We start from the raw sequence: 27,909 nt of genomic DNA on the forward strand, positions 1-27,909 counted from the left end.
ACAGAAGAACCACAAACTCATACAACCCGTTTAAATTTAGACAAGACTTTAATGATCATTTTCCACTTGTGTATACAAAGTAGTTTATACAGATTAGGGAGCCAAGTTAAAACAATTTGTTACAATTTAGTACCTGGAAAGTGCAAAAGTACATTTCAAATACGCAGAAATAAAAATCATGCTGTACATTATATACTGTATTCATAAATAATCACAGATATACACACATCCATTTGGTGACAGTCACAGAGAATGTTGCTAAGACACAAAATTGTAATTTTGTTTGATTTCACTTTGAAGTCCTATATTCTTGGCTTCCGTTGAAACTGGAGGTTTCACATGTGGAATGCTGCTTTCATTAGATCTACCGTGAGGTCGGGGACGATGAGAGAAACCTGTGTTAATGCCACACTGGGATAAAAGGCACTCCGTTTGTTGCAGTCGTGGAACAACCCAAACAGTGGTCTATTGTCTGAACGACAAAATGTGGACGAGCGAACGAAGAAAAACGTCTTTCACAGAAACCTCAGAAAGAAGGACACAGACTGGTCTTTGCGCTCCATCTTGCTGTGACATTTAAATAAAAACTAAATACAGAAAAAACACCAGAGAAACCTTGTGTCCAATGCCGAATCCATGACCCGAAGCAATCAAGGTCTGCCGTCATCCACAGAATCAGAGGAACCGCATCAACAGAATTTTGGCTTAAAGAAATAAAAACGCATCGTTGGCATGTCCTCACCCACACACAGACACACAGACACACACACACACACACGGTGCAACAAATATAAATCACACAGTCTCATCCACAAGAGCTTCATTCTGTGGCTTTTTGTGTGAAGAAATCACATTCACACACTTGAACAACACGTCTTCTAATCCACCTCAACAAGGCCTGTGAGCCTTGTTGTTGTTCACAACGCACAGGAAGGAGGATGAGATGTCAAAATAATAAGAGGATGGTAGTTTGAGGCAATGATGCGAGCTAAAAGCAGAGGGAGGGAGATATGGTGCATTTGCTGTTAAGCTACAGGAAGACTGAGATAAAGGGCCGGTAGAGCAAACCAAGACAGGAAGGAAGCGTCGACAGCCACCCGGCGAAGGAGCTGTATTGCCGTTAACACTGACATCTCGTTAAGCCCTTGAGGATTTCGTCTTCCTCCTTCTTTTGCAGGCGTCTGTCTGAACAGTCGGGACAGTTTTAAATATGCAATACCGCTGCCTGTATTCAAGAGACAAAAGTGGAATTCTAAAAACTGCTACTTTTACTTATAAATAAACACGGATTCAAGTAAATTAAAAACATTCAATGAAGTGTTGTGTGACTTTAAAGCTGCATCTCTCTGTACTGCAGTGACACATCTTCACATAAGAATGTAGTGTTTCGTCCGTAGTGAGAATATGTTCTTTTACAAAACTAGTTCTGAAATGACATGCTGACATTAAAGACAAGACGCTACAGATGTTTCTAGAACAAAACAAGTCGGCTATATCGAAGCGTTAAAACAACAACAACAACAACAACAACAACCACCATGTGTTCTCCATCACCAATGTTGTTGATGCCTAATCTCAAAATGGACCAAAAATGTTATGCATACGAACAAAGACGCCAAGTTGCTGGACACATGCATACATCTGTCCAAAAGAAACAAACCCAGAGACAAGAAATGAACAGTAAAAAAAAAAACACACAAACATTTACACACATATATATATATATATATATATATATATATATATATATATATGTAAATATATATAAGAATGCATAAGAAAGGCAGAGAGCTTGGTCTTGTGAGTGATGGAGCCGTCTTACTGCATTAAGGCTGCTGTGTGGCAGCTTTGAGGCAACCATGAGAAGTCTCCGTCTACAGAGCACAGCCTGTCTGCAGCGGAGGCAAACTGAAGGCCACTTGAAACTATATTTCGACAGAGAGCACGGCAATACACTGAGCGTGCACACACACGTTCACACAGGAGAGCAGTTAGCTCACCGATCCTGTCATATCTTTAACTGAGCAGGTCGGAGAATACACAGGGCCTCTGTGGAGGGGCTCCTGCTGGAGAAACATTAGTATCATGTAGAAAATGATGATGGCTAGCTGGGGGATTAGGAGCCATGGTGTTTGGTAGTGGTGTGGTGGTGCTGAGGCTGGATTCGAGCCAAGGCGCCAGCGCCGTACACTCAATCCAAAGCAGAAAAAAAGACACATAGAAAAACATAACAGACGCATGGACGTGCGGGTTTTGCGATGCTCTAGCGCCTCAAAACAACGGCCATTAAACAGTGGAAAGGTGCTGGAGGAACAGAAGGGAGTTCCTCAGACAGGATGAAGCAAACTGTTTGGTGATTGACAGGTATGGCGGCGAACTGGGTGCGAGGAATGTTGGATGCGCTTGGGAGGGAGGGTTCAGGGTGAGTCGTGGTCGTGCTGGGTGTTGTAGACCGTCTCCCCCGAGGAGATCTGGGTCAGTCTCTTGCTGGAGCCCCACAGCTTCCGCGTGATCTGGCCCGAGCGCATCTGAGAAGAGCGGAGGAAGAAGAGGAGGAAGTGGGATGGAGGAGAGTGGGGGAGGAGAAGTGTGAAGTCAAAGGAAACCGGAAGGAAAGAAGGGAGGGATATGATTCATGAGTGATCGATTAGTTCATTGCAGGTTGATTGACTTGTGAGGCAAATAAATCAAAGGTTGATTCACTTTGGTGAGAAAAGATGAAAAGCAGAAAGGTGCGATGGTTCACTGCCTGCATCCAGCTCATCTACACTACCACACTATGTACATCATCAACACATTAAAGTCCATCTTGGCGCAGGATTATTCAGTATTAGATTGTGGCTACACTGTTAATATGGCTTGAGTTTGCAGAAAGTGTTAATCAGTCTTAAGTTTGTTTCACAGCATATTTGTTACAGTGGTGGAGTGCACACAAACACGTCACATAATGACACTTCAGGTAAACAGCATGGGTTTGGAGTTTATCCCAGGTCAATGGCCAAATCAAGTCAAATATTGCACGGATGATGTAAGCACAAAAAGTTGTTTTCAGGTCACGGTTGTGGCTCTAGTGGCCTCTGTGTCCGCTCAAAGAACGAGTTCAATCTGTGTGGCTCAGATGTAAGTGTGTGTGTGTGTGTGTGTGTGTGTGTGTGTGTGTGTGTGTGTCGGGGGAGGGGACTAGAGCCACTGGGGTTTATGGGAGCTAGGAGAGGGGCTGAACACGAGCTGGTCGCGCTGGTGTAGCAGGCGGGTTGGCGAGCGGGCCCGGAGCGGGGCCAGCAGGGGGGACGCCAAGAGCGGCGACCCCTCCAGGCTCTGAGCGATGTAGTTCCTCAGCGAGCTCTTTACCTCCGCTGGCTTGCCCACGCCCACGATGATCAGCTTGCCGTCCTCCAGGCCCACCAGGACGTGGCTCTGCTCCTTGGCCACCGAGACGCAGCGCACCGGCACCCTCATGGCCATGGGCTCCGCGCACAGCGACAGACTGCACAGGAGACACAAACACAGCTGTGACGCCCACATGCAACGCAGACTGCTGTTAGACAAATGCAATTTCTGAGGAGTTTACCTGTAGAGGTCACGGATGGACAGGTATCCCTGCTCGCTGCCGATGACGACGTACTCCCCCGAAACACACATATCAGTCACCTGCTCCTTCAGAGGCTCGCTGCAGAGGTGCTTCCCATTGACGGAGTAAAGGTGGAGGGCGTTTTTATCCTGGGGAGAGAAAATGAAACATTTTCTGACTTAATCTCAATCCTCAAAAATCCAAGGCACTCATTTCCACATACAGTCCAAAACATCTGAGATGTAGCTTTCCCAGGTTCCCTGCAGCATCTGTGTATATCTGTGTGCACCTTGAGCGTTGCTTTGCCTTCGAGGCAGGTGTGGACCAGCAGGTGACCCTCCCAGGACACGGCCAAGTGGAGGATGGAGAGCGGCAGGGAGCTGTCGCACGGCGGTCGCAGGCAACGCATGTACTGACCCCGACGCACCGTGTGGATGATCACCGTCCCATCCTGGGGCACAGAGAGTGGAAGCACACAGTGAACAACACACACACACGCATGGTATCTAAACAAGACCTGGCAAATCTCTCTACTTTAAAGACCCAGAATTAAACATATCCAGCTCATTACAATGACTCAGCATGTGACTGAGAACCCACACGTGATTCCATTCTCCAGCAGAGCGCCGTCTTTGTGTGTGTGTGTGTGTGTGTGTGTGTGATCTTACCCGTGATCCAGACACAGCCATGTCCAGCTCTGTGCTGATGCTGACACTGACCACCTCGTCCATGTGTCCATACAACACCTGAACCGGTTTGGGATGGAGACCCACGGGAGCTCCACCCTGCACAGACACACAAAGGAGACTGAGAGGGAACGTGTCCGGTCGTCGGACATAAAGAGAGAAGATAGCGGTGCTCAGAGCTAAAAACAAATACATTTGAATCATGACCCGGTTAGTCAAGATAACACCTTCCTGTGAGCGGTTTCCTACAGGAACTATTTTCTTTCTAGCAAACTACACCTGCTTTGTGTCGTTTTATGAAGTTGAATCTATGACTTTAAAACTCTATTTTTGCAGATCAGAATCTGTCACGAGTCCCGGCTGTGCTGACCTGCTGCAGAACCTGCCACACCATGCAGGTTGTGTCTCTGGAGCCAGAGATCAGGTGGATGCCACAGTGGTCCGTCGACAAGCACGTCACGATGTCTGGAGGAGAGGCGAGCGAAACCGCCGATTGTTACAGGACATACAACACATACGGGGAAAAAGACTTTGCAGGAAGTGTCATCATCATCATCGTGCTTGGCCTGCTTGTTTTGGATGCGACAGATTTCAAGACTTCTCTTCGCTGAGGTGTGCGTACGGGTGTAGGGTGTGTGTTTACCCATGTGTCGGATGTGCTGTCCCACAGTCTTGCCCTTAACCAGGGAGGTGACCCGGAGGCTGTTGTCCCAGTGGCCGCCGCTGAAGAGCAGCTTGCCATCGTGGGAGGCCACAAACAGCCCCGCTGTTACCTCCATGCCGGGGGCGAAGGGTCCGGAGAGGAAACGCTGGGTCCTGGGTGAGGATGGTGAGAGGACGACAGAGAGGAGGGAGGGAGGGAGGGAGAGCTTAGAGAGGACGCAACCTGGCGGCAAAAAGGCAGCGCTGCATTGTTACCGCGGAGCTGCTCTGCTGTAAACACTGCGTTTTGCATGAGTGTTCTCACTTGGCGTTAGACACGGTGGGGTCCTTAATGAAGGTGAAGTAGTTGGAGATGTTCTTGTTGTAAGGCAGCCACCCGTGGGTCCCAACCAGGCAGTTCTGACTCACCGTCACCTGCAGACGGAGCAAACACCATCAAGACATCACATGTCTGCCCTTAATTCATTCCTGTTGTTTACAACTTCTATCATTTCAAAGGAGCAGCACCCGGCTCACCATGGTGTCAGGGCTCCCCTGGGTGATGAAGGAATGGGACTGATTCTTTGGCACCACGACCTTAACCAGCGGCACGTTGTCACTGATGCCCTGCAGCATGACGGGGTTATTATAGGGGCACGTTTTCATGAAAAGTTATGGTTAAATTATTCCTGATTCCTTTACTGAGCAGTAGAAAGATCAAACCTCGACAAAGAAGGACTTGAGGTCGCTGAGGTGTTCGAACATGCTGAAAGGACACGAGTCAAGCTGAGCCTTCCTCTTCTCCACTTCCTCCTGAGGCAGTCGCACTGGATGGGGCTCCTACACACACACACACACAAGTCTAAATCCGATTCATTGGCACAGATGCAGCACTTCATCAGCTCGACGGGTTTCACGTTGTGTCTGCACCTTGAGCAGCTGGCAGGGCGTCTGTCCGAAGTTGCTGATCATGCCCTCCAGGGCCTTGCGCTCCTTTTCATCCGTGATGGCGTCCAGGTCCACCGCCCCTGCAACACCAAACCAATCACAACACTGTGCTGACAATTCACAAAGGCGGTGGTTAGGACGTCGTTGTTGCAAAATAATAATAAAATACAATCTTGCAGTCTTTGTATACGCATTTTGGAAACAATTATGTCAAATTATTTCCCTTTTAGGAATTAACAGGAAAAACTAAGTAAATGCTTTTTTTAATTTATTGAAATACAACTTACAATAATCACCAATTATTTAAATGTATTTTTTGGTGTTTGAAAAAGATAAGAGTGTGACTGAATGCCTGAAACAATGTGTACGAGAACAACATTGTCAACTAAAGACTGAGGACAGAATAAAAGCCACTGTTCTGGATGCTTTACCCTCGTATGTGCAATAGTAGAAGACGTTGAGGGCCTCCACCGCCGCGGGGCCCCTCTGCTTGTAACCAAATATCAGGTCGATCCACTCGTGAAGGTGCGCCGATACGTACTCCGACTCCTGTCACCAAAACACATTATTACAATCATCATGTGCCTTGTATATCAAAAAGATCAAATTGTTCCACAACATCTACTGAGGATGATCCCGAAGACGCAGTAGAACTAGAGCTGCGTCTCACCAGGGCTTTGCGGTGCTTGTAGATGAAGTCCTCGGGGGACTTGGCCCATTTGGGTAGAACAACATCGCCGACCCGTTCCTTGGAGATCTGCAGGCGACCCAGATCAAAGCCTGGATGAGGGACAAGGGAACAGAAAGAGGGAAGCGAGGTATAAAGAGAGAATAAACAGTGAAAGGAAAGGATCAGAAAACAAAACATGTTTATGAAAATACGTGCTGCCATCATAGCATTGATGGAAGTGGTCGATAGTTTTGTTTATAATATTTCAGAGCATTTGAAAAAGAATCCTCAATACTCGAAGCTTACCGTTTTGGTTCTCAAGGAATTCTGGGAAGTAGAAGAACTCCGGGATGAGCTCCTTGACGTCGTTGGGGTTGTCCATGAGGGTCTGCCATGTCGCGGGGATGGAGTGGAACTGGCGGTCGGCGCAGTCAAACCTGAGCCGAGGCAGGACGGAGAGGATGAGCAGCTATCATCAACACTTAACATGTGTGGGAAGCAGAGGAGGAGGAGTGGTGCGACTAACTGGTCTCCTTACCGTGCGCTCTGCAGTTGGATGTGCAGGGAGGTGAAGGGCTCCACTCTGATCAGGTAGTGCATCACTCCGGCAGCGTTTGAGTAGTGGGTGCCATAATGGAACCTGTCGATGGTGCCCGTTGGGTCCTCGAAACTTTCATACCTGACGGGACAAATTAAAAAAAGTTGACTTGAGCAAGACAGATCGGCAGCAACGTGCCTTCCTCTGATAATCTAATGATGAGAATGAGTGGACGTACTTCTCTCTAACAGCCTTGGCATTGCGTTCGTTAAGAACCGCCACTGGCTTCGACAGGTCCCTGAAGACCCGGGGATCAGACAGGTCCAGCTCCTCTGAAGTGTAGTCAGCTAGAATCCAGGGAAACTGGTAAAACACACAAACACACAACAAGTCAGCTCAAACATTCACCTCGTCGCCACACTTGTACAGTCAAGTATTCAGTGAGGGACGTACCACCGGATACTGAGCCAGGTTGTTGTACGTTCTGCCTGCAATCGTGTTGAGTTGCATCAAGTAGTCAAAGTTGGAAATCTCCCGGTTCACCCATTTCTGTGCAAAACACAAAATATTACAAACCGTAGCATCAAATCCTCTCTGTTAAAATGATCTACCTCAAAACAAGATGACATTGTTTGCATTTTTGTGATTATACGCTCAAAATGAACGTTTCCTGACCTGTGTCAGTCCGGAGGCTTTGAGGAGCTCCTGCGGTGAGCGGGTTCCATAAAGGCTGAGGGATCGCAGCAGCAGCAGCATGCGGCTGTAGACCTTGTTCCTCACCTGTTCATGAGAAACACAACCGTAAACTATTTCAAAGGCAGGAGAGGATCAAATGAAACTCAAACCTCATTCAACAGGCCTCTGAAATTAACGCCTAGTTAAATCCATTACCTCCTTCTTGAAGTTGAGGAAGTAAGTGGTCTGGTCGATGAGGAAGATCTCGAGAGCTGAGCGACGGAGGTTATAACGCCGCAGGTGGACCTCTCGGATCTGAGCCAGGGGCCATTTGAAGTCGTGGCCCACTCCTTCAGGAAACAGGTTGACCGTTAGTGTACGTAAAGGTTTAGTGATGTTTTTACCTCATCGTTTCTCCTCCCTCGCTCTCTCCTCACCTTCCTCTTTCTCCTGGCTGCTGTCGTAGAAGTAGATGTGTTGGGTGGTGAGCTCCAGGCGGCCGGGTACCACGTCCACCACCGTCACCAGCTCGCAGTCCTCCCACAGCACCAGCTTCTCCTTCTGGCCCGCCTCCTCTGCTTCAACTCTGCGGGACAAAGAATCGTAGGCTGTAACTCTCGACTTGGTTTCTACAACGGTTGTTCTGTGGTTGTTGTGTTTGAAGACTGACTGGTTGTTGGCGGCGGCCGGGTCGTCCTCCGGCAGCTCCAGGACGTCGTCCTCCAGGTCGCTGACTTTGACCTGCTTCGCGGCCTCCAGCAGCAGAGACTCTGCGTTTACACGCTGCTGATGGACGCCTGAGAAAAGCAAAAGAGAGGGGAGAGGATTCAACACTGAGAGGAGGCATCCAGCTGACAAACGCTAAAAGTGCAGCTGATATTAGTCCAAATATTCAAGCGTTCATTTAAGAGACGACACAGACACCAACATGCCCACAGTGAGGCGTTGTCGCATTACCCAGGTTGTCTCTCAGAGCGCTGGCCTCTCGGTGCAGGTCAAAGTTGTAATTACGAACCAGCTTCAGCCTCATGCGGGAGAAGTTCTCAGCGCTGGACACCCTCCAGTGCATCTCATCCTGCTGCCTGTTAGAGTTGTTACAAAACACACTTGTAACTCTCAAAGGCAGCCTTTATTTACATCTCTATATATTATATTAATACACTTTTTGTACTACAGTAGAGTACTGCAGAGGAGAGCGGTTGACGTCGGTACCTGTCAGCCCAGGGCCCTCTCTCACACACCAGACCCCGGCGTGCTGCCTTCCACTGCCTGAGGGTGGCGCTGTTCTGGCTGTGCTGCTGCTTCAACATGCTGTTGTAGCGGAGGTTCTCCTGGCGGCCGCGGCGGGAGAAAGGCTCCACAAATTGCTCCTGAAGAGGAAGAAGTTAGGAGAGATGAGTTTCAGCTTAGATCAGACGGAGGGGGAAAAAGGCTTCAGTTATTATTTATTACTGATCCAACTCACCTGGAAGCGGATCTTGCTCTCACCCCTCTCCCTCTCTCTCTTATGCAGGCTGACCATGAAAGCCTCGTAGCACTCCTTCCAGTAGAGAGCCATGGTCTCGTGGCCCTGGCTGAATGTTTCGATTTCATACTGCTTCATGTACGGGATAATCTGGAGACAAGTGGAAGTGAAAAGGAGAACATTCACATTAAGTTTTCCAATAAATCCGATATAAACCAAGACAACGATTAACTCTAAATCTCCATCTCGTACATATTTGTCGAGGTAGACGCGCCACTCGGGGGAGTTGCAGTACAGCTGGAAGTCCTCGAAGAAGGACGGGCTGCCGTTGGTGTCGGGGAGCTGGGGGAGGTGCAGCTCTATGAAGAGGAGGCGGTGGACTTTGGAGAGCAGCGTTCGCAGCAGGGGGACCAGGAAGGAGTACGTCTCCTCCCTTTGCTCCTGGATGGAGCGCCGCAGGATGCCCTCCACCTTACCCAGCAGGTAGCAGGCCTCGTCCTGGCTGGACACCTGTTTAGTCTGCAGGATGCCGTTGAGCTTGGCTGTGGCCATGGCACACACCTGGGACAGAGGCCATTTATTAATGAACATGAATGAAAGAAACACACACGGAAAGGAGGGCCAGTGGGAAGAATCGCTCACTTCAGGGTCCTCCTGAGCCATGAAGCCCAGCAGCAGCCGTAGTCCAACTTGGGAGAGCTGGAACCACTGAGCGCCGGCCGAGTACCACACCATGAGGCTGTCCATCAGCGTCACCGTCTCCTCCAGCACCTTCTCCGTCCACAGTGCCGGGTTGACCAGGCCCTCCGCCTGCAGGAAGTCCTGCACCATGTGAAGCAACCGCACCGCGTTCTCCGTGTGCTGCGGCAACGTGGCGGCCGACGCCTCGCGGTTGTCGCCCACCGCCCACTCCAGCATGCGCTCCATGAGACTGCGGGGGGAGAAAGAGAGGCCACAGAGGGAGGAGGAGGGGACACCCGTTAGATACCGTCAGCTAACCAGTCTCTGGAAACGTGTTTTCAGCTCCCGCTACGGGCTGACCTCAGTTTGATTTGGTCGACGGGCAGCAGCAGCTCGTTGGCGGTCGCCAGTTTGGTGAGGGCCGAGAAGACCTGGCCGCGCTCCAGCCACGCCGAGTCGTCCGAGCCTTCCACCCCACGCCACATCACACACAGCACGATCTCCAGCAGCATGGCGCACAGCTCCTCCTCCGCCCGCTGGGGGGCGACATCGCACCGAAAAAAGGGAGGGAAAAAGAGAGAGAAGTCATTGATTGCTCAAAGAAAAAGGACTTTATTAAGATGATGACAGTTGATGTCACAACAGCGTTTCTTATTTCCCTACTTAATGCATTCGAATAAGCCTCAAAGCCTTGTGACAGCCTGAGCTGCAGCATGATCCCCCTCTAATCTGTCTCCGGATAAAACGTGCTGGAATGTAGATGACACTACATTTGTGATGGCTGAATTCACATTCCACAGCCCTGCGGCTTTAAAATGATTCATTTAATTCTATAGCTGACAGCTTCCTGCTGCGGGAGGAGGCGGGTCGTCTCTGAGAAGAGCTCGCTGGATGAAAGGCAACGCCGGGTCCCCGAGGTGCCACTGACATTTCACCCGCGCAGTAAGAAGCTCGTGCTGTGTAGTAGCAACGAGGCAACCGAGTACAGACCATCATATGAAACAGAAATATCTTACTGGCTTACTTCGAGAGGCTTTATGAGAAATCATTTTAGGGATTATTGTGCAGATCTAATATTGATCTAAATTGAATAGTTGCTTTAAAAGAAATGTATGAGGAGGAAGGTGAATAAATCCCTTTTAAAAAGGATAAGATTAGAGATATGTTATGTTTTTCTCATGGGATTTGAGGAATATAACAATAAAAAATAATAACCCTGCTGTAAACAACAATGTAATGTTACATCCTTTCTCTTGAACCCTCTCAGCCGTCTCACCTCAGCATTGTTGAAGGACTCCCCCAGTGAGATGTTGTCGCTGAAGAGAAAGCTGTCCTCGGTCAGGGAGGAGGTTGCATCTCGATCCCCAGCGGTCCCTGGGAAAGGCTTCGAGTTCTCCAGCGGCGACGGCGTGCTGGGCATGCTGCCGGGTGTTTGGCTGCCGCTGTCCCCGCCCTCGTAGGCCTGCAGGTGGGACAGATCCAGCATCAAGCCCCCCGACTTTCCCACCACCCAGGGCCTGACGTGCAGAGGCGGCTCGGTGGAGGCCGAGGAGGACGGCGTGTCCAGCAGCGAGATGACGTCGCCGTTCTCCAGGCTGTCCACGGAGCGGGTGTCGCCCACGCTGAGCCGGTCGTCCTCGGGGCGGCCGGCGCTGCCCGCCCGCGCCCTCCTCTCCAGCGGCAGCTCCAGGCGGTTGGCGGCGCTTACGCCCCCGGGACGGCTCAGGTCCAGGCTGCAGGCGCTGATGGTGTCGGTGCCCCGCTGTTGCTGGGACCCGTCGCTCCGTAGAAAGAGCCGCATGAGAGTGTCCTGCCAACACTGCTGCTTCGAGATCTGGACGGCAGCATCTTGTTGGGATTGAAGCAGCTGGTACACCTGAAGACAGAGAGGGGAAAAGGTTAAAGTTAACGCTAACTGCACTAAACTAATGACCTTCAGTCATTTCCTTTGTCTGCTGTGATGCAATATTTGTAATGAATCGTGTGGATGTCTGCAGGTATTTTACTCACCCTCTTGCAGACGAGGAGGCGTTCGCTGGGTCCGGCCCGGTGAGTGAGCTGGACCAGAGCCATCAGGTCCTTGTAGTTCACCACATGATCTGTAGATGTTAGACACATACACACAGTTCACATTTGTGCAACTGTGTGTGGTATTGATTGGCGCTTCCATTTTTTACTAATGACAGACAGGGGAGCAATTCTGTCTAATGCCTCCGACATAAAGCCTGAGCTCCATTGATCCATTTTTCAGCCTCTCTAAAATAGCCGTTTAGCCTTCAACTGAAGTGTGAATATGACTGGAGTAGAGTTTAAATTTAAAGTAACACTAACTAAAAGAAACAGAAGTAAAGCTGACCTGTGTGGAGGACCTGGTTGAGGAGACAGCGGATCAGTGTCGGAGTGATGTGAAGTTCGGAGAAGAGCAGCGACAGGCCGGCGTAACCCGCCTCCCTCAGCCGCAAGCGCTGCTTATTCTTCTCGTAGACGCGGTCGCAGCGCAGCATGCGCTCAAACAACTGCGCAGAAGAAGAATCAACAACTTTGAGTCGCGTTTGGCACAAAAGTCGCTTTTACGTTCAGGTGAAGGACGTGCATTGGGTCCCGTATTGACTCACTAATGTTAAGTTAAGCGAGTACATTTGTAAAATTCCATGATTGCTGATGGACCCCCACCTTGAAGACGAGCTCCCGGAGTCGATCCGAGTGCTTGTTGTTGAGCACGAGAGCGTAGCAGGAGTCGGCGGCACCGGGCTCGAAGAGCAGCAGGAAGATCTGGTCCCGGGCCGGACTGGTCTGAAGGAGGCTGAGCAACAACTCCAGCAGCCCACACAACTGCAAACACACAGCAACGACCACATTTAATACTTCTTTGTAGTTTTGACAGAGTTTTACATTGTTAGGGGTAACGAACTGCTTCAGCTCCCATCACAAAAGGCAGTACGGCGGCAAAATGAAGCGGCGAAAATATTGTAAATACAGCGGATATTGATTTGTTTATGTCTCTAACATATGTCCACAGCAGTACATTGCTCTGCTTGTGCTCCATGTACTGTCGGTAATACTCTTTATGGATTAGTACTTCATAAAAACCCACTTCACAAAGATGCACACTGTGCTTGTGTTGCATGATTTATACCTGGATCATGTATGTAATATTTAATCACTTTCATGGTTTTCACATAATACATGGCCTTTGAAGACTCGGCGTGATGAATGGATAAGTATGATCAGATGCCCAGCAGTGAAGGAGGATCATGTGATTATATTGACCATATGTTCATAGAGGGTGATGTAAGCTTCCACTGTTAGTGCTGCGGTGTAAGAGGATATGCAAAGTGACAGACAAAGTGGAAAAACAAGATAAAAGGTGAGACAAGAGGAGGAAATTGATTTCACAAAATAGGTGACGGAGAGGGAAACCAGTTGAGAAACTGAGTGGTTTGTTTCAGCCGACAGCCACTGATGGATATTGCTTACAGAGAGGGAAATGTTAAAAAAAAATGCAAAGAGAGAGGCTGCCAGGCGAAAAAACGATGCCGACAGCTTCCTGTGCAGGCACTCCTGCAGTCAGTCTCACGGGGCGGCAGACAAACCCCGCAGTGAAAACGGCAAGAGCGGCTGGCATTAACCGGTTTCACACGATATGGGTCATCTGGCAAACATACACCGATAATAACTTGACCTACTCCACATGTCTTAGATGTTGGCCTGACACACAGAGTAGTTATTTTCTCAGGATGATTGAGTTTCTACCTTTAAGATTTCTAAAAATAACATTTCCTGCCACAAAACAGGTGCATTTACATTTACGTGCACGTCATAATGTCTGACCCTCCCTCACCTGCTCCTCGTCTCCGATGGCAGCGATGTATCCCAGAATGCTGTGCATCTCCTCCTGCGACATGCCCTTGCTGATGTAGTACTTGATGAGGCCGCAGAGAGACGCCCGGATGGTGCGGACGTCGTCCTCGCTCAGGTCGCTCTCTCTGTTGTTGTTGTTCCTCCTGAATAAAGGAGCACACGACGACGACGTTTAGCGAGAAAGACGCCGAACTAGTCGCACAGGGATGAACTCTGGGAAAACGGCATCTCACCCGTAATAAAGGCGCACGGTGTCCAAGAGGAACTGAACTCCATACTTCTTTCTGAACTGCTTCCTGTTGTCTTTGATGACGGTGGACATGTACTGGATATGACCTTCATTTGAAGGAAACAAAAGAGCACAACTTATTATGGTGACGGTCTGGGGACACACACACTCCTTTTGTGTTTGCTGTAACATAACATTCAGAGCAGTCACTGTGCTCTTTTGGTTTCCACCATTTTTCTTCAAACCTAGCAAGTCAATTTCTTCTAATTGTGTTCACGCTGCCTGATAAATCATTAACATACATATATTGTTATTCAGCTTCCTTAAAAACAGCAGGAAGTATTGACCCGTTAAAGAAATAGTTCAGACACATTAAACACACACAGATCTAACCTATGCGTAGAGGGAAGTCTCCTTTGTTCCAGATGTTGAAGTTGAACAGCAGATGTGTGTGAAGCTGCTGCAGCAGAGCCTGGTTCTTCTCATAGGTCACCTGTTCTATCAGCAGCTGCACAGAAACCAGCACGCTGACGTCCACGTGACCTGTTGGCAGCTTAACACAGACAAAAACAATGCATTGAACTATTGGTTCAATTATATGCACACTTACAAAATGATAATACGCAAGAAGGGGGAGAAAAGCATGCGATATGAACATAAACAATGATGATCAAGTTTAAAGCAATGCCTCGAACACATAACCTGCCTCCACAAACCAGATAAGGAACAGTGGGTAGATGCACATTAGTGGTTTATTTCTACTTATTTACAGGGTGTGGTTAATTTGCCTGGAGCAGCTTTCACCGCATCAAAGTCATTTTCTTTTATCTGAGTCTCAGCGGAGTCTTTTATTTTCCCACGGGCTAAATGCTAATTCATCTGTATTTCCTGGCGATACACAAATAACTACTTAGGCACATGCACCAGACAGAAGATAGAAGAGGGAAGAGAGAAGAAAGAGAGCCGAGGTAAAAAGAATGAGCAATCAAGACAAACACGGGGACAAAAGCTGTTCAGGTTGAGCAACATTCATAATCCTCTTAAGTCCTTTCTGCATGTGGAGGCCTGATGCAATTCATTCATGTTGTGAAATGCACCCTGCTGGTTGACAATAACAAGAAGAAAATGCTTTTTAAAACATCCTTCTGGGAAATAAATTCCACCGTGCCCTCCAGGTAATATTGTTCACGTGCAAAGATGAAACGGAAACCTTCTGCAGCAGAGCCCCCAGTGTGCCGACGCCATGCGAGTGGAGCAGGTTCTCCTGGTTGATCGGGTGCCTCTGCAGGAAATGCTTCAGAACCAACAGGAAGGTGGCCACCAGATTCTTCTCAAGACGCGCCTCTGAAAGCAAAAATAAACATTTGTTTCCACACATGCCCCAGTTCCACGGTTACATTTAAGGTAAAGAGGAAGACATAAAGAAAGCGGACCTGAAGCCCGGTTGGACGGCAGAATGACCCAATCTCCGTCGGCTGGCGTGGTCACATCAGGGGTGATGAAATCGGACCCGGCTGCAGGATCACTGGCCTGTTGATCCGGGGTGATCAGAGTCAACTGCTCCAGTATGGGGAAGAGCACCGGCAGTCCGCCCACACAGTTGATCATATCCTGCAGATACACAACAGCGACACGTTTTTCAAACAGAAATGCACGCAATTCAAGTTGTAACATTCCTCTGAGCGCAGGACGACTACACGACGGCAGGAGCCGCACGATCCTCCCACCTTGATTTCCCAGTTGACCACTTTATTCCCAGTCAGGCGTCCGTGCAGCATGTTCGGAGACAGATCGAGACAGATGGGGTTCCTACACGCCTGTTGACAAAACAACTGAGTTTAGTTAGCGGATATCTTTCAAACAAATAAGAAGAATTACTCTTTCATACGACTACATTGGTGAACACGCCACAAAGCAAGTTTCCACATTCTGACGGGATGACTGAGACTGCAGCGGTCCAATCACCTTGGGCGAGTAGTGCAGCAGCATTTTGGTTGAAAGGTCGCCGAGTTCGGATTCCTGGGCTTTGAATGGAGAGATGCAGTTTGGACCTGCGCAGAAGACAGGAGGAGAGAGAGAGAGAGCGCGCAAACATTTTATTAGTTTCTAATCTTTATTGCTGGTTTAATTTTCATTCTTTGGTAATATTGTTGCTGCTTCGCTGTTCTAACATCATTACATTTTTCTCCTCCTCTTCCTCCCCTGCTTACCAGCACTACAGATGGCTTTTATGTGGTTGGGCTGCAGGGGTTCATGGAAGACCATGACGCTTCCCAGCTGGCCCTGCAGCGAGGTAGGACTCCCCCACTCGCTGTCCTGGGTCCCCGCAGAGATGAGCTTGGTCAGAGACTCCGGCTTGCCCCCCAGCAGCCCCCCCCAGGTCTGTGGCGACAGGATGGAGCCCAGCGAGGAGCGAGTGGTGGGCGTGGTGGCGGAGGAGAAGGGCGGGTCTGGGATCTGGGAGGGCGGGGGAGTGGTGGTCCGGTGGCCTGCTGAGCCGATGCAGCAGGAGATGAATGGCTGCAGGTGGAGGACAAACAGAAACATGCATGAGGTGCATTTCAGAAACCTATTTTCTCTTCTTATAAACAGAAAAACACATAAGAAACAGCAAACTGCAAGTTACCAGAGAGCCATTTATGAAAACACACACAATCCAGCTGCCAAGAAGTTGGTGAATTCCCACTATTAACCAAGTGAGTGCAGGTCTCACCTCTGTCATGGTGGGATACTTGAGGGGAGCAGACAGTTTCTGCTGCCCGTCCACGTAAATGTACACGAGACTCTGTCCGAATGGCCTCTTTCCTGGTACGTGCACCACACCAATGCTGTGCTGTAAACGGAAATACACACAGAATTTAGTCCCTTTAATCCCGAGCGTTGCTCTCTTTAATCAGACATTCGGTTAAAAAGGTGTAATCTTCTAAATATAGGCTGCCGTCTGTGTTGCCAGATTTCCTTTTAGTCTAGATGTCCCTGGGGAAGGTGAGGAGAGTTCAAAATCACTTTCAGCAATATAACTGGCACATTTTAATGCTGGAAAAGTGTATTTCTTTTATCTTCTATATTTCAGTGGCTCAACCTTTTCAGTAAGTTTGTGTCGACAGCTGAACCGCACTCACCCAGAGCGAGTCACAGAAGCAGTAGTCGGGCAGCATGACCGTGACGTACTCCTTCTTCGTGCACACAGCCACCACCAGCACACCCGCGGAGCTGATGAAGGCCTCGAACCCCGTCCCTCCAGGGGTAAAAAAGCTGTACGGGATAAAACACGAGAAAACACTTTGTGATAATCTCTTGCACTGCAAAAAGACATTAAGATGACAATATACTTTCTCTTTTCCTCTCACCTGTACAGCTGCTTCCTCTTGTCCTTGCTGAGTGGGCCCAGCTGGTCCTGGTCTAGTGACAACCAGGCGAGGAAGCTGAAGGCCGAGCCGGGCCAGCGCTGCACCGTCGGAACTACAATGCCCGCCATGCTGGGTGACAGGTCAAAGTACTGCATGGCGCTTTCTAGGCCCTGCTTTCGTACCATGGCCAGGAGGGCCCTCAGGGCGGGACCCACATAGGGGTGAGCTTGAGTGGACTCTGGAGGCCTGAGGAGGCGAAGGAGTCCCAAGAGTTCCCTGGCGCCCAGGGACTGGGAGCCCAGCGAGCCCACCAGCCCCAACAGGCTCTCGGCGCACGCTCGGTGCAGCCGCTGGTCGCGCTCCAGCCCCGCCAGCGCTCGCATGACCATGGTGGCGTTGACGCAGGTGGCACGGGTCTGGCGGTTGAGGCAGCTGAGGCGGCGGAGCCAGTCGGCCGTGAAGAGCTGCCGCTCCGACGAGTCCAGCTCCGGGAGCCACTGGACCAGCAGCAGCAAGGGCTCCACGTTGCTGATGCCCAGGAGCCCCACTGAGGTGTGCTCGCCCTCCACCGCCTGCACACGGAAACACACGTAAACACCGACACGACAAAGACGTCAGAATAACCACGGAGAGACCGCAAAAGACAACCCGTCTCTCACCATGTTCATCAGCTCCTTGAGGAGGAGCCGCGACGGCTGGCCGAGCGAGGTGAGCACTTCATAGAGGTGATTGTAGCCGATCCTCTCCTTGAACACCTCCTGCAGAGGGAAAGATCAATAAGAACACGATTACAAAGCTTCCTTAACGCAGAGCAATAACCTCACTAGCATGCGTTTGTGCTCCCGTCACCTTTGCGGCCGGTGATTTGTGCATCACTGTTGTCAGGGCTTTGATGGTCGCCACAGCGAGGGAGTCTAGTCGCCCTTGAAACACCTGGGGGGGGGGATCAGACTCGTCAGTCCCTACAGCCAAATCCCTGGCAGTGTAGTAACAGATGATTGGACACAAGTCAAATCTCCTCTTATTCCACATGAATGCTACAGCAGTTATAAGGTGACAAGCGTGCATACAATTTAAAGCCACATTTATATATATATATATATATGGTTTGCAATGCTAAAATGATAATGATCAATGTATTTAAGGAGCTGAATACAACATGCATCACACAGAGGAATAAAAGAGAGACTTAAGTAGATGCCTTTTGGTTTGATTCAATTAGTTTGTGTGAGAATGTGAGTAAAATCATCGTTTGTCACTGCGGTGCTGTACTGCAGATGTTTTAGTGAAAAGTATCGTCTTTCTGCTCCAGGTGATAAAATAATTAAAAAACAACAAAAATCCTTTTAATAGCATGATGATCTCACTGGAGCAGGAAGCTCACACACACACACACACACACACACACACACACACACACACACACACACACACACACACACACACACACACACACACACACACACACACACACACACACACACACACACAGAAGTACCTCGCTCTTTTTCCTCGCACACACACAGAAGCATGCAAACCATAAAAACACGAGCCAAACCATGACAAACACACACATCTCCGTCCAGCTCTGTACAAGCTCATGTCCAACATGTCCCATTAGAATGAACGTGCAGCTCGTAGGCTGGTTGGCCCTGAAGAGAGTCTTGGACCAGCTGGAGAGGGATTGTGGCGAAAAATAATAAATGAATCAAACACTTGAGTCCAGATCACCTTGAACCACTCTGAACTCTGTGAGAACACACCAGGTCAACGTGATAGCATTCCAGCGGAACCCATAGTATACCGCAGAGAACCAGGACAATGTGGAGGAGGGGAGGGGGGGGGGGGGCATTAAAATCAATGAAAATGACAGCTGTGACAAGTGGTCACTCCACAGCAAGACAGCTAAACGGTCGATTCTGGTTATAAAATGTCAGTTTTGTGTGTTTTCATGATTACTTTGGAATCTCTCTGCTGTGAATGAACTTTAAAGCCGCTTTGACCTACTGAGCCCGAGTTCTACACGTGACCCCCGAAAGCAGCCAAAGCTTGATGTCTAAAAACCCAGCCGAGCAGACTGAAGCATCGGGTTGCGGCTGCGCAGCAACAAAAGGCCCATTGCTGGTTAGTCCACCTGTATTCACATTATCCAGATCAAGGGAGGGAATAGACCTTCTAAAAAGTGGCTCTGTTCGCAGAAACAAAGAGTACAAAGGGGAGAAGGGAAGCCGGTACACTCTGAGGGGGAACAAGTGACCTTTCTGTGCACATGAGATGATTGAGTGAAAGAGCCCCGACTGATAGTTACACCATTCAAACGGGCCTTAGACGCATCAGAAAGCTACAGTAAGTCACAGCTTCAGAGCAATAATTCATCAAATCGATGGTCTTTAAGGAAGATAAAGACTCTTTTCAGCTGTTCTAAACGCAGGTACATGCTTGAGAAATCTCTTATTTGATGCGTTACTAGCTGACTTGTTATAACCTGCTTGAAGGACCGGAGGAGTGGCGTTTATAGCGTCAGGAAGATTGTGAGATTGGAAGCTGGGGGGGGAAGCAGTGTTCAGTCTCTATGCTAAGCTACGCTAACTGGCTGTGGCGGTGTTCTTCGAACACTCTCAGCAAGAAATTAAATACGAGTATTTCCCCAACATGTTGAGCTGTTCCTTTAACCAGACCTACTGCAGCAACCTGAACACAACTTCATTTAAAAGCGCTTTTGTAAAAGCTGGTCTCTGGGTCAGCTTTCCTAAGCCACAAACAAAACAAACCGACTGTTACAACCGGTTTAACGGGACATACGGTGTGAATGTGAAAACCCCAAACGGCGTGACAGTCTGTTGAATAAATGATGCTCACACAGCACCCTGGCAGGCCGGTGACTCAGTGTAGTTTTCTGTGAGGCCACGATCCAATTACAAATAATGGTGTGGCCCAGAGCAGCGTGAGCGTCTTGCTGTGGAGGGGCCACGTGGCTCTGGTGAGGGGAAGGGGGTGGGACTTGGCAGCAGGTGAGGATAAGTGGGGCAGGTAGGTGGGGGGGGGGGGGGGGATTTCTCGGCGGTACCTGAGTGTCCCTCTCTCCTGTCAGTAACCTGTTGTTGGTTATATCTTTCTGGTCCTTGTCTGCCGCCGTGCACCTCGCGTTAACCAGCTGACACACAACAACAACAACAACAACAGGCATGGTGTCAACACGGCATGTGGGGAGGTTGACAGAAAGAGAAAATGGAGACACGGGGGGGAGTCAGAGGATGGTGCAGAAGACGGAAGGGGGGGGGGGGGGGGGGGGGGGGAGATGTTGTAAGTGGAGGAGAAGGCGAGAGGTTAATAGCCGTGACCCTTCAGCAGAGAGGGGGGGGTCACCGTGTGGAGGTGTGTTGGTGATCCAGCCTTGCTGTGGGAGGTAAACATGCAATGTGGGCAAAATGCTCTTAAAAGCAGACCTGGAACATAATGCACCCCAAAGGACTTGTTAAACACCTGGGGCCATATTCACAACACACCCCAAGGATCCAAACTAGCTGAGTTAGTTAACAGTAGAAGTTACATCCATCGATCTTATCTTGTTCATGAATGAATACTGATTGTCTGACACAGACCAGTCACCCGTCATTGTTGACACACTGAGTAAGAACATGATGTCATAGCAGCGGGGTCAACACTGCCCCTCCTCTCTTCTCTTGGTTCCTCTCGGCAGCTTGGTGAATCGCTCGAGGAGGAAAGGACTCCTCGTGTTCAGATCCTTTATGAATACAAGCCCAGAACTACAGAAGCCGATTCACCAAGAGCTTCAGTATTAGTACATCTACTGTACGCATCCTGATAATTCTACCGCACTATATCTCAGAGGGGAGTATTGTACTTTTACATATAAAATGTGATAAAGAATTAAAATATAATGCATGTTCCTGAATAAACTACCCAACTATAATCAAGTAATAGAATATATATATATATATATATATATATATATATAACAATAAAACATGCTGACAGGATTCATTCCTCTGCTTTTGATACTTCAAGTAGATTTTGCTGAAACTACTTTTGCTTGAGTATTTGTACATGTTGGTATTGTTACTGCATAGGATCTGAGTACTATGAAAGATGTCTTTCATCAAAAACATTGATACTTTTTCCCGTCGTATACAGAATAAGACCCAGCGAGCCGTATATTCCTTGCATCACATCATCAAGTATAAAACTGTATATTTAAAAAATTCACAAAACCTCTACATGAAAAACACCAGCAGTGGAGAAAACCCGTCATACTGGTACGATACTACAACCTCAAACAGTCTTGTATTATTTTTGTCCAACTAATAAGTTAAGAATAATGACCCAGCGCTCACACACTCAGACCTGAGTTGTGTCCTCGGGTTGTATTTCGATAGAAAGACCTGTGCCGTTACCGTTACCTTGCTGTTCTGCAGCAGCCGCGTCAGATGCTCGAAACAGTTGCTATTGAGGAAGATGGCTTGTAGAACCGGCCTGTCTGAACACAGGAACATGTCCCTGATGGTGTCTGAGAGACGGCAGGAGACAAAGACACAGAGAGACAAAGATGGGGAGGGAAGAGAGAGACACACAGAGAAAAGAAAAGACAGAAATAAAACAAGAAGGTGGAATAAGTCACATGAACTTAGCTTGAGCTCAAAATAACATATTCAATATCACAAAAGTGTTGCTTGAGACTTTTATTGTCCTTTAAGACCGTACCTAGCATATTCACTTGCAGCGCCACAAACCGGCTCTCCCAGTGTCGGCCCAGTGTCAGCACTCTGCCCTTGGCTTGCTGTTGCTGCTGTTGCTGTTGTTGTTGTTGTTGTTGTTGTTGTTGTTGTTGTTGTTGTTGTTGTTGTTGTTGTTGCTGCTGCTGCTGCTGGGAAGCAACGACGGCGGCCGGGTCTGAATTGAGCAGCTTGAAGTAGTTTTCCAGCACAGAGGCGATTTCCACTTGCCGCTGGTCGGAGCTGGAGGCCAGGAGGCGCTGCACCACCTCCCGCAGGCAGCCCAGGGTCAGCAGGGCCTTCCGGTCCGGGGCCTCGCTGTCCCAGTCCTCGCCCTCGTCCGAGGAGCCGCTCCCCATGGAGCAGTCGGCCAGCACCCGCATCAACACCTCCATGGTGGCTGGAGAGATGGCCAGCAGAGCGTTCCTCTGGAGCAACAGAGAGTGGAGAGAGTAAGTCAAAGGCAGGGGTCACACTGGACAAAGTGCACTGAAAAAATGAAAGACATGAAGAATCTATTGGTTTGTTTGCCATCAACATAGCCAAGACTGTATGAACTTCAGCGCACACAGAACGAACAGCGAGCAGACCGTGAGGAGATGACACCAAACACATCTTATAGGTCACACAATATTAGGCTATTTACTATAATTTATGTATTTCGTATATTTCCCAGGAATAAGGATCAATGGGGATCAGGCCTGTGACCTGCTGCTTAAAACATCCGGCCACACATGGAGGCGTACCTGATCACCAGCTACTATGGCTCCAAACAGGTGCAGCAGGCAGCATTTCAGGCTCTCCTTCAGGTGCTCGCTCTCCTGGAAGCACTCTGGAACAAAGGCAGGGCACAAATAAACACACACAGACACACACGACACACCCACACCATTAGTTTGATCTGTAGGCGTGATGTCTGCTACGCTTGCTGAAGTTCCTGTATTTCTGTCTACAACCAAAACACAGTGGAGTCTACACACAGACACACCTTTATCTATTCTGACTCTTTCGTACACACGAAAGCTAAATGAAATCTGTGAACCAGATAGGATAGGAGCCCAGTTAGCAAACACACAAAGCACAATCACACACTTGGCATGTGGCAATGGTGCCAGTGACCTCTGGGTCATGGTGGCCCCAGTCATCCATTAACTCATCTGTCAACACGTCTGACTGGGGACGCTATCGGGACGCGGACACAAAGAGTGGATTCAACTGGACCCGGAGAGGAAAGAAGAGGAGGCGGCGGTGAGGGAGAGAATGACACTTAGCACTTAGGAAAAAAAGATGGTGGAGGAGAGGAGAGGTTTTTATGAGAGGAGATTGCTTCCTCATCTGCACCCAAAGAGGCCATTAAAGCAGGTGATGCAAAGTAAGGACCATACGCAGCAAGCGCTGTAATATTGCTACTGTGTTTGCAAATAAGCTATGCAAACTTTAGGACAGGAAAGCACCGTGTACAGTTGAAGAGTTTGCCTTAATCTGACTATGTTACACATGACTTACGGTAAAAGAAAGGAACAAACTCCACGGTGAGCGGAGCTGCCTTGTACTTCTGTCTGCTCCTCTCTACTGTGCCCAGCTGCACCCTGGCAGAAAAAACAAACACCGGGATGAGAAACACTTCTATTGCCGGTGCACGTTAGCGTCACGGTTGTGAGGGTATCGTGAAGCGTGGGACGGCGTTACCCGCAGGTTCGATGCCTCCAGTTGCGGTACGGGTCGTAGAGGCTCTCGCAGAACGCCAGCGCATGACGGACAAACTCCTCCGCCTGGCTCTGGTCTGCCATCTCCTTCTCTTTGGTCTTGCTCTTCAGCTGCAACACCAAACACACACGTCACACCCGAGTATTGTCCAGAATGCCACTTCCACATTTATGTTCCTCCAAAATAAGTGAACCTTTCAACTGCTATTTTTAGTTTACCGTCTATTTTTGCAGGGCAGAGATAAACAGAAAGATCAGAGCGAGGACATAAGAGGGGAGACGCACCTGCTGAATGTAGAGTGTTGTCATGTTGATGATGTGATTGATGTAAGAGCAAGTGCCAATCTCCTCCACGTTGGACAGGTTCCTATCAGAAACAACCCATCAGGCACAAACACACACAAAGTCGACCATTAGTTGATCGTTTTCTTGCTTTGGAGTACCGTCTACTCCGTGAAGATAGCAATGCTAACGCTACAGCACAATCTATGAAAAACACAGGATTCATGTGTCACAATCTCTTCTGGTGCTGCTGTGAAGTAACTAAACTGTTTTGTGTGCGTTTACTGCAGAGACCTGCAGACGATGATGAGGAACTTGAGCAGCAGCAGAGCCAGGTCCTGCTGCTCGGGCTCCAGGCCGTCAGAGGCCTTCTGGACGCACTGCAGCAGCTGGTGGCGCAAAACCTGCAGGATGTTGTCGGGGAGGAGCGTCAACACCGGGGGAACCTCCTCTGGCCTGGGGACACAGACGCAGGATTAATCTCCATTAGATAAGAAAGCACAGGGGGGGGGGGGTTAATCATGTCAACAATGGTGCAGATGTGGCTTTTTTTATCACGGAGGTGTCGCTGCAGCGTACACAAGGGGCAGCTTGAAGGAGCAGGACCCTGTTCTCTGTTCACACAGCATTCAGGCATTCTTTCCTTGGGAAAGAAAACCAGCTTGTGGGCTGCACTGCATATATGACAGAGAGAGAGCGAACGCGGCCAAAACCCTCGCAAAGAGTGTCGGTGGGAAAAGTGGGACAGATGTGGCAGCTGCAGAGGAAGGGAAGGAGGAAAGTGGGTGGGTGGGGGGAAAAAGCAGGAGAGGATGGGAGAATATGAGTCAAGGGAGGAGGAGAAAAAGGAAATGACGAGAGCGTGAGAGAGAGACGGAGAGATGAAAAGCTTCCTCCACCTCCTCTTCACATGGCCCTCAATCCGTGATAAAGATGCGACATGGTAACAACAAACTTCGCCTATTTCTGCCCGCTCTCAAATACCGAACTCGGGCTTCATATGTTCGCATGTCGACACCAATCAGAGCAGCACCTGCAGCAGAATGGGACCGCGCCGCACGAAAGCATCTGGTGGCTATTTTGGATGGAGCGGTGGAAGGCTGTGCACGGTATGCGTTCACGCTGTGGATGACGCAAACCAGAAGAGACCGTACTGAACGCCCTGGCGATGACCTAATACAGGAAACTGCATGGATGTTTTGTAGTCATGTGATATATTATAGACAGTGATTCCCCACCAGGAAGTGTCATATGCGGGCGAATTCTCTTGCACACACGTTGTGTTTATATTTCCACTTATTGTTGGATAAACAAAAGAGGAAGTGGGTATTTACCGTCACCAGAGGTAGCTTTTGTTTCTACTATTTGAACCATTACATGTAAAATATGCTTGGGACATGAAGAACAACCGATAAACCCACAGTTTGCCAAACGTTACCTCGACGGTGGCTTTTCAAAGTCCACATCCAGGCATCGCTCGTAGGAGCTGATGAAAATCTCCAGCCATACCTTCAAGTAGTCGGGATCCCTCTGAGAAGTGAAACGACAAGAAAGAAAGAAAGAAGGGGTGACGGAAGAGGGAGAGAGAGAGAGAGAGAGAGAGAGGGCGGGGTAAAGAAAGGAGACAATGTAGTTAGTGGCCTTTGCTGACAAAAGCTGTCATGGTTGAAATACATAAATGACTGGCAGCTGACAGGCCTGGTCTGCAATAGGATTGAGTTTGTTGTGTGTGTGTGTGTGTGTGTGTGTGTGTGTGTGTGTGTGTGTGTGTGTGTGTGTGTGTGTGTGTGTGTGTGTGTGTGTGTGTGTGTGTGTGTGTCTACTCCTAGACAGCAAACTTTTTTTTGTCTCTCAGTAATTCATCATGATGGCAACAATGAACATGAAAGAACAACGCACCCTTCAAATGCTGGAGGTGATGTTTTTCATGGCTTCGAGGACTTAAATAAACTTTTGCTTTGACAACAAAAGGATACAAATGTCTGACTTCGTGGAGCGACAGCAACAGAACAAGCGAGACGGGATGGAGTGCATACTGAGCATGTTAAAAACAGGTTTACCAAGCTGCTACCCGAAGCAGGACAGACACGTGAAGGCAGGAATGTCTCAGGTGCGCGTGTTGGCCTCTTATCTTTTTCGGGGCGTGGAAGCTGAAACGTTGCACCTGTCGGAGCGGAAAACGAGCTCGGCTGCATTCTGAGGAGGGGCTTCGAGCAGCCGGCTGACCGGCATTTCCTAAATTCCTGGAACAATGCCCAGCGAAAGGACGGGATGGCAATGCGGGCCACGGAGGAAGGCTGGGCGGGGCTCGGTGTGTAAATGTCCCACAGGAAACAAACAAAGGACACCAAACACATGGGACCACGCGGCAAAACTGCTTAAACAGCAACAGCTGCCACCCTAAAGACTCGTGTTCATTTAGAGTCCAAAAAGTCTGTTGCTCAGTAGTTCAGCTCTTTCATATCTCAATAAAATATGCAAATGGTGTAGCGCGCTGTCAGTTTTTATTACCGTCATTATAGCAATGACTGCCGGTTAATGCAAAAAGCCAGCTGCTAATATGCCACACACTTTGCCAGTAAATACATATTTCCCGTGTGTCATGGCTGTTTCGTGGCTGAAAGCAAACAAGTACGGCGTGTTCTGGAGCAAATGCATTCACAGCAGAGGTGCGAGCCTCACAGCGTCCACCACAGGCTTGCAGCAGATCCCGTCATAAAGACTTTGAGCCGTCTGGAGGGTGCAGGTGAGCCATCTGGGTCAAGGAGGGCTGAAGGGGTCATATAGGGGCAGATTAACACCGGTCACTATATTGTGCATTTGGGGATACAGTTTGTTTGTTTCACACAAGTGTCCACGGCGGAAACCAAAGTGCGAGACCAACAGAGCCATCTGGCTATAAAGAGGGAGACTGATTCTGTCTGCGTGTCAGAGTGTGGAATCAGCCAGAGCGAAGCAGGAAGCCAGCTCTCTGCAATGCCTATGAAGTCATCAGAACAATCCTGCAACGCTGACCTGTGTGTGTGTGTGTGTGTGTAAGAGAAACATCTGAACTCAGCCACGTGTGAATAATATGTTCTGTTGGGAGAAGGCGGCATGTCGCCTGTGTGCTTCTTTCTTTCCTCTGCGTCTGCATGAATCACTGACTCAAAGAGAAAACCTCATTTGTTTGTGCCTGCTGCTAAAAGCTGTTCTTTAACTTCAGCAATACACACTGCATTGTCTTTACATCCACGGTGCCGCCAGATAATTACATGATGATTTATGGCAGCAGCTTCACTCTCAAGTGAGCTCGCTAGTAGCAGTGACTGAATGACTGTGTGTGTGTGTGTGTGTGTGTCTGAAAGAATGTCCTCTTTTAGGCAGCAGCTCGGCTCGGGGAGCACAGATGCCCATTGAGGGTTTTGGACTGTGGCAGGCAGGGACACACCCTGCTCTGCATGGCTCTGTTTATCCATGGCCTTCATCACTGGCCTGACACACACACACACACACACACACACACACACACACACACACACACACACAATGATTACGTACAAGCAGGAATCCTAACTGAACAACAGTCACCTTGTCCCGACTCTTAACAAACATCTACGCAAACAATTCCCATGCCTCTCCCTATATATATATATTATCATGTTAGGCCCTCTACCAAGCCACTACATCCCATTCCCACTGGTCTGTTTAAGCTCAAAGTCACCAGCGATCACGGCTCAATGCGCTTCATTGAGAATGAAACAAGAGACGTGTGTTGACTCCGCCTTGCAAATGTTTTAAGGGGAAGGAAATGCACTCCTGTTTGACAGAAACTAGATTACTCAATTGATTATCATCAGTTTGCTCTTGTGCAGAGCAGCAACACAGCCTCA

General features: G+C 49.0%; 1 protein-coding gene across 5 annotated transcripts in view; it reads right to left on the minus strand.

Annotated features, from left to right (window-relative positions):
- Nucleotides 1-24: 24 nt before the first annotated feature.
- Nucleotides 25-27,909, minus strand: part of nbeal1 (neurobeachin-like 1) — a 32,587-nt gene continuing 4,702 nt past the window's right edge. For 2 of the 5 annotated variants that reach the window (XM_079185651.1, XM_079185650.1), the window contains 52 exons: nucleotides 25,476-25,567; nucleotides 24,332-24,493; nucleotides 24,041-24,122; nucleotides 23,739-23,866; nucleotides 23,556-23,638; nucleotides 22,796-22,881; nucleotides 22,039-22,477; nucleotides 21,738-21,844; nucleotides 20,384-20,470; nucleotides 18,166-18,249; nucleotides 17,976-18,074; nucleotides 17,317-17,888; nucleotides 17,089-17,221; nucleotides 16,680-16,799; nucleotides 16,177-16,486; nucleotides 15,932-16,017; nucleotides 15,694-15,783; nucleotides 15,400-15,577; nucleotides 15,177-15,310; nucleotides 14,360-14,519; nucleotides 13,971-14,073; nucleotides 13,718-13,880; nucleotides 12,550-12,708; nucleotides 12,233-12,392; nucleotides 11,887-11,975; nucleotides 11,153-11,752; nucleotides 10,237-10,412; nucleotides 9,838-10,126; nucleotides 9,448-9,756; nucleotides 9,196-9,345; nucleotides 8,943-9,100; nucleotides 8,688-8,812; nucleotides 8,401-8,527; nucleotides 8,168-8,316; nucleotides 7,947-8,080; nucleotides 7,731-7,835; nucleotides 7,509-7,604; nucleotides 7,294-7,418; nucleotides 7,056-7,196; nucleotides 6,824-6,954; nucleotides 6,518-6,627; nucleotides 6,279-6,396; nucleotides 5,830-5,927; nucleotides 5,623-5,739; nucleotides 5,437-5,526; nucleotides 5,225-5,334; nucleotides 4,901-5,073; nucleotides 4,628-4,722; nucleotides 4,240-4,356; nucleotides 3,861-4,022; nucleotides 3,572-3,720; nucleotides 2,715-3,487 (listed from right to left, as the gene is read on the minus strand). In XM_079185651.1, coding sequence (XP_079041777.1) covers nucleotides 3,181-3,487; nucleotides 3,572-3,720; nucleotides 3,861-4,022; nucleotides 4,240-4,356; nucleotides 4,628-4,722; nucleotides 4,901-5,073; nucleotides 5,225-5,334; nucleotides 5,437-5,526; nucleotides 5,623-5,739; nucleotides 5,830-5,927; nucleotides 6,279-6,396; nucleotides 6,518-6,627; nucleotides 6,824-6,954; nucleotides 7,056-7,196; nucleotides 7,294-7,418; nucleotides 7,509-7,604; nucleotides 7,731-7,835; nucleotides 7,947-8,080; nucleotides 8,168-8,316; nucleotides 8,401-8,527; nucleotides 8,688-8,812; nucleotides 8,943-9,100; nucleotides 9,196-9,345; nucleotides 9,448-9,756; nucleotides 9,838-10,126; nucleotides 10,237-10,412; nucleotides 11,153-11,752; nucleotides 11,887-11,975; nucleotides 12,233-12,392; nucleotides 12,550-12,708; nucleotides 13,718-13,880; nucleotides 13,971-14,073; nucleotides 14,360-14,519; nucleotides 15,177-15,310; nucleotides 15,400-15,577; nucleotides 15,694-15,783; nucleotides 15,932-16,017; nucleotides 16,177-16,486; nucleotides 16,680-16,799; nucleotides 17,089-17,221; nucleotides 17,317-17,888; nucleotides 17,976-18,074; nucleotides 18,166-18,249; nucleotides 20,384-20,470; nucleotides 21,738-21,844; nucleotides 22,039-22,477; nucleotides 22,796-22,881; nucleotides 23,556-23,638; nucleotides 23,739-23,866; nucleotides 24,041-24,122; nucleotides 24,332-24,493; nucleotides 25,476-25,567 — 8,367 coding nt within the window. In that variant the 3' untranslated portion in view covers nucleotides 2,715-3,180. Of the gene's footprint in view, nucleotides 2,529-2,714; nucleotides 3,488-3,571; nucleotides 3,721-3,860; nucleotides 4,023-4,239; nucleotides 4,357-4,627; nucleotides 4,723-4,900; nucleotides 5,074-5,224; nucleotides 5,335-5,436; nucleotides 5,527-5,622; nucleotides 5,740-5,829; nucleotides 5,928-6,278; nucleotides 6,397-6,517; nucleotides 6,628-6,823; nucleotides 6,955-7,055; nucleotides 7,197-7,293; nucleotides 7,419-7,508; nucleotides 7,605-7,730; nucleotides 7,836-7,946; nucleotides 8,081-8,167; nucleotides 8,317-8,400; nucleotides 8,528-8,687; nucleotides 8,813-8,942; nucleotides 9,101-9,195; nucleotides 9,346-9,447; nucleotides 9,757-9,837; nucleotides 10,127-10,236; nucleotides 10,413-11,152; nucleotides 11,753-11,886; nucleotides 11,976-12,232; nucleotides 12,393-12,549; nucleotides 12,709-13,717; nucleotides 13,881-13,970; nucleotides 14,074-14,359; nucleotides 14,520-15,176; nucleotides 15,311-15,399; nucleotides 15,578-15,693; nucleotides 15,784-15,931; nucleotides 16,018-16,176; nucleotides 16,487-16,679; nucleotides 16,800-17,088; nucleotides 17,222-17,316; nucleotides 17,889-17,975; nucleotides 18,075-18,165; nucleotides 18,250-20,383; nucleotides 20,471-21,737; nucleotides 21,845-22,038; nucleotides 22,478-22,795; nucleotides 22,882-23,555; nucleotides 23,639-23,738; nucleotides 23,867-24,040; nucleotides 24,123-24,331; nucleotides 24,494-25,475; nucleotides 25,568-27,909 lie in introns of those variants that run through there. The other 3 variants (XM_079185652.1, XM_079185654.1, XM_079185653.1) reach the window with 3 other exon arrangements.

This window comes from Pholis gunnellus, assembly GCF_910591455.1.
Source record: "Pholis gunnellus genome assembly, chromosome: 24".
Classification (NCBI taxonomy): Eukaryota; Metazoa; Chordata; class Actinopteri; order Perciformes; family Pholidae; genus Pholis; species Pholis gunnellus.